The following is a 5,294-nucleotide window of genomic DNA, read 5'->3' as shown; positions in this document are numbered from 1 at the left end:
CCCCTGCGGGTGCCGGGGCTGGGCAGCTCGCGGGGGCTGCCTGCCCTCTCCCTCTGGTTCCCCCGGCTGCACCCCATGCCCGTCCCAGTGCCACCCCATGCTGGGGCTCAGATGCTTGGCCCCTCTCTGGACCCTTTCTGGCTTCACATGCCCGGCTGTGCCCTCCATTCTGTCTCTTAAGTGTCGCTGGGTGCCCCAGTAAGCCCTGCTTGCTGGAGCAGCTGGTTCCCAGCTACTTAGGAAGACGGTGGAGCCCTGCCTGCTCCCTGCGAGCACCGGGCAGCTGGCACGGCAGGACCCGGCAGAGCTGCCCGTTCCTCCCCATGCTCTTGGGTGATGCAGTCTGGGCCGGTCTGGCTGTTTCTCATCCCAGCAGTAGCGGGAAGCATTTCTACCAACCGCTTCTTGCTTCCCAGCCACCTCCGCGCCTCAGCCTGCTGCCAGCTGGCCCCTGGCCACCGGCACGCTCCCGCCGCCGGAGCAGCCTTTGCGGCTAGCTGCAGCGATGGGGGGACGAGAGGCACCCCCCAACAGCCCGGGGGGGAGCGAGATGCTCTGCAAACAAACCTGCCTCAGCATGCAAGAGCTGACTTGGCTTTGTGGCAGCGAGTGCAGCCTGGCCGCACGCTGCCATGGTGGGGAGGAAGCATGGGGAAGCTTTTCTTACAGGAATTTGGGCACACAAGGAACAGCAGCAGCTTCTTGGCAATGAAAAGTAAATAAAGCTGCTCTCCCAGCTGCAGCCTGCTTGAGAAGCTGAGGACGCTGCCAGCTCTCCGCGTCCGTCTGTGCGGGGCTTGGGGGACCCGCCGTGACTACGGCAGGAACCCCTTCAAGGACCAGGAGGAGCTGCAGCGCTTGTTGGCCGGGCAGGAGCAGAGGCAGAAGGAGCAGCAGCTGGGGAGCAGGGAGAGCTCCTGGCTCTGCTCCCCGGCTCCCACCTACCCACTCCCCTACCATGCAGGTGGCACCGGCAGAAGCAGATGGATGAACAGATAAGCAGCTGGCTGCTCCAAGGCAGGCACTGGCCCTGGGGCTTGGAAAACTCTGTATTCCCTTTGCCAAATGCCCGTGGGGGGGTTCATGTCTGGGGCAGCAAGTAGCCAGCACCGGCTGGCCTTGGCTGTTGGAGGGGGGGTGAGGACTCGCAGAACCTCCCCTTGGCTGCCAGCTCCATGTAGACCTTTGGGCAAGCCAGTTAACTGATGACAGGGCCTTGCTTTGTCCCGTTCCCCAAAAGTGGATCGTGGCCACTTTTCCTTCGCTTGTAGCAGGGGCAAGCCCGTCCCTCTCCCCAGCAGCACAGTACCCGGGCGCTCCTCCGGCAGGGCATGAGGATGCCGATGCAGACCTTGGAAAGCCAGAGCAGGGTAAGATGGAGGGAGGCCACCTTCTCTTCTGCTTTGCAGCAAAGCTGGGGGCCGATGCAGCCTGCACTGCTGCCCCGAGGAGGGAGCAGGATGGGTGCCGGGGCGCGGGTGCTGCCAAGCCCGGCTGTCACGGAGGGAGCAGGATGGGTGGGGGGGCGCGGGTGCTGCCAAGCCCGGCTGTCACCCCATGGGATGGGGAGAGCGGCCGGAGGCTGAGCTGCTCCCGGGCTGCAGATGCCCCTCGCTGTTGTTTTGACTTTCCTGGTCCAGCCTGGTCCTGGCAGATATCTGTCTGGCATTTTTCTTAACTCACACCCCCAGGAAGGGGGGAAATCCAGCGGTGCTGGAGGCCACCCGTCCCCACCACCTCCATCCCCGGAGCCAGAGTGGTTTTGGGTTTCCCCTGCCGCCCGATCTGAATGTCCCTGGTTGCAAAAGAAGCCAATTGCTCGACTGGACTCAGTTGACCCACAGACCAATTTAATGCTGTTCCTCCCCAACAGCCTTTTTACTACTGAAAGACCGTGATTGTGTCCCTTTTTTCATCCCAAACTCATACGGTGCGTTTCCAAAGCATGAGCTTCCTTTGCCGGGGCTCCCCACACCCACCCTACAAGAGGGGTCCCAATCCATTTAAACCTTCGTATTTTCCATGCCAGCTTGGCCTTTTTCTATAAATACCTTGCCTGGCTTGTCAAAAATACTTATTCTGTGATCCATTCTGAGAAAAAAAAAACCAAACAGGGCCTTAAAATATTCCTAGGAATTCCCTTAATGACAATTTCTGGGTACTCCGAGTGTGACAGCGCTGGGGGTGACTTGCCCAACTCCTAATAAAGAGGAGAATGATTCAAACCATGAGGATGGCTGGGCTTGATTTATGGTGTTCCTGGCAGGAATGGAGGGAGGGACTGACATGACCGCTCCGCTGCTATGTCCTGTTTCCTATTTTCTTGAGGAGAACCACCAGCAAAATTAAAAGTTTTAAAGAGTCAATGCTTAGCCATAACGTATAGGATTCCAGGAGAAAAAAATTATGGGGGAAAAATTATTTTCCCCATCTTTTTACATTGAAAAAGGGGTCTCTTTGCTGTCTTGTTCTACATGGAGGTGCAGCACAGCTCATACCTGCAGCACACACTGCGTGGGAAAGCGCTGCGAACAATTAATAAGATCAAGGACCATAAATGCTGTTGATGGAGTGGACTGAAGGGAAGCTGAACAAACCAGGTCGATATTGATTTTAATGCCACCGTTATCATTTTAGGAAGCAGAAAAAATGGAACTTGCGCACAGGAAAAAAGGAGAAGAAAGTTGATTTCTTGTGTTAATAGGAAGTCACTGGAGATAGGTGACAAGCAGAGGTGAGGTTTGGAGTAGGTGTGATAACCTCCACGGAGCCTGGATGGCTATACCCCTTCCCGTCCCATGACCGGGCATCCCGAGACCCAAACATTCCCCAAGGAACTGTGGCACCAAAGCAGCTGTGACCCCTGGGAAAATCCCCCTGATCTTGGGAATCACAAGGGATGCTCCCCGTCAGCTGCAGCATCACCCACGCCTGGCATCACCGCAACAACCATTGCCCAAATAGCAACTCCTAAGCCAAATTTCCCCCAAATTTGGGGAGTGTCCCAGGCAAATATATGTATTTTTCCACTCTGGCCTACGGCACTGGGACCTGGGGTGGCTTTAGGACTCCTGGGCACTGGGAGGCAAGCCCTGAAGCGGGTAAAACCGGGATGATTTCCACTTCTTTCTACATTGCTGAGAGCTCTTGACGCTTTGCTGCTTAGCTCTCCCATGCCGCAGCCCGGTGCCTCTGGCACGGGGAAAATCTCCCTGCCGAAGTCTGAATGAGCTTCCCGGGCTGTTGCTCGCACACAGGGAAATAGTTTGCAAGAAATTCCCGGCTGTGCTGCCTGCCCCAGGGCGTGTTTCCCATTTTCCCTTGCCAGCCACTGGCAGGGCTGCGGGACACCTCGCTCCCTTCCAGCCCGCTGCTGCCAGCACCGGGAGCGACTGAAAAACCCCAATTTGAGGGTTTTTTTTTTTATTTTATCCTCCTCCCACTGGGATCCCTCTCACCCAAGGGAACTGAGGTTTTCCCTTGCCAGGCTGCCCATGAATTTGTGGAGCCAGAGGTGCTGGAATCATCCCGCTGGCAGCAGGGTCGCAATTAATCTCCAGCTTGTTGAGCTCCAGAGAGGATGAGGGGGTAGAGAGCCTTGATTATATGAAGCCCCTTTAAAATATCCCGGATTTGCCAGAACTTTTACAAAAAACCCCAATTTTTTACTCGGGGTGGGGGTTCTCCCGCCCGTGCGGGGAGGCAGGATCGGTGCCGTGGGGGTCAGCGATGCAACCCCCTGCCCTGCAAAGCTTAACTTGTTTCTTGGTTTAAAAAAAAAAAGAAATAACCCTCCTAACCGTATCTGATTGCAAAAGATGTTTCTGGCTCTCCCGAAATCTCACAGGGGGGATCTGATTAGGATCAGTCGGGTGTTTAAAAACAAGGGCTATTACAGCCGTTATTTATTATAAATGACAGTAAAGGTTGTGTACCTTAGATCATTATTTTTATTATACCATCTGTGCAGCTCCATACATTTCCCATTTCTCTGTATTACCCATGTGGGAGTAATTGTGGTTTTCTTCCAAGAAATGTGTGTGTAATCTGGTAATCCCAAAAAACCCCTCGGAGGACAGGCTGCGGATGGTCCTTACCACTCCGCTGCGGCCAGCGGCCCCGGCTGGGCACTTTTTTTTTTGGGACTGGGGAGAGTGGTTGGGATCTGGACTCATGAGGGATAGGGGAGGCTGGCTGGGGACTGGGGAGAGTGGTCTGGGATTGGGGATGGACCGATCTGGGACCTGGGGAGGCTGGCTGGGGACTGGGGAGAGTGGTCTGGGATTGGGGATGGACTGGCTGGGGTCTGAGGAGACTGGTCTGGGATTGGGGATGGACTGGTCTAGGACTGGGGATGGACTGGTCTGGGATTGGGGACACTGGTCTGGGACTGGGGATGAACCGATCTGGGACTGGGGAGAGTGGTTGGGATCTGGACTCATGAGGGATAGGGGAGGCTGGCTGGGGACTGGGGAGAGTGGTCTGGGATTGGGGATGGACTGGTCTAGGACTGGGGATGGACTGGTCTGGGAGTGGGGACACTGGTCTGGGACTGGGAATGGGCTTGTCTAGGATTGGGGATGGACTGATCTGGGACTGGGGATGGACTGATCTGGGACTGGGGATGGACTGATCTGGGACTGGGGATGGACTGATCTGGGACTGGGGATGGACTGATCTGGGACTGGGGATGGACTGATCTGGGACTGGGGATGGACTGATCTGGGACTGGGGATGGACTGATCTGGGACTGGGGATGGACTGATCTGGGACTGGGGATGGACTGATCTGGGACTGGGGATGGACTGATCTGGGACTGGGGATGGACTGATCTGGGACTGGGGATGGACTGATCTAGGACTGGGGATGGACTGGTCTGGGAGTGGGGACACTGGTCTGGGACTGGGAATGGGCTTGTCTAGGATTGGGGATGGACTGATCTGGGACTGGGGATGGACTGATCTGGGACTGGGGATGGACTGATCTAGGACTGGGGAAACGGGTCTGGGGACACTGGTCTGGGACTGGGGATGGGCTTGTCTAGGACTGGGGATGGACTGATCTGGGACTGGGGATGGACTGGCTGGGGACTGGGGAAACGGGTCTGGGACTGGACCAGTTTGGGTCTGGGGACACTGGTCTGGGAGTGGGGATGGGCTTGTCTAGGACTGGGGATGGACTGATCTAGGACTGGGGATGGACTGGTCTGGGAGTGGGGACACTGGTCTGGGACTGGGAATGGGCTTGTCTAGGATTGGGGATGGACTGATCTGGGACTGGGGATGGACTGATCT

The 5,294-nt window shown here is 56.5% G+C and overlaps 1 protein-coding gene across 1 annotated transcript in view; it reads left to right on the top strand.

The window, feature by feature from the left end:
* Positions 1-991, top strand: part of LOC104133756 (dual specificity protein phosphatase 22-A-like) — a 15,442-nt gene extending 14,451 nt beyond the window's left edge. The window contains exons 8-9 of the mRNA XM_035902603.1: positions 757-864; positions 965-991. Coding sequence (XP_035758496.1) covers positions 757-864; positions 965-991 — 135 coding nt within the window. The remainder of the gene's footprint in view (positions 1-756; positions 865-964) is intronic.
* The last annotated feature ends 4,303 nt before the right edge of the window (positions 992-5,294 follow it).

Source organism: Egretta garzetta, unplaced genomic scaffold (genome assembly GCF_000687185.1).
Source record: "Egretta garzetta isolate BGI_Z169 unplaced genomic scaffold, ASM68718v1 scaffold39, whole genome shotgun sequence".
Lineage (NCBI taxonomy): Eukaryota > Metazoa > Chordata > Aves > Pelecaniformes > Ardeidae > Egretta > Egretta garzetta.
This window is presented reverse-complemented; position numbering and strand designations above follow the sequence as displayed.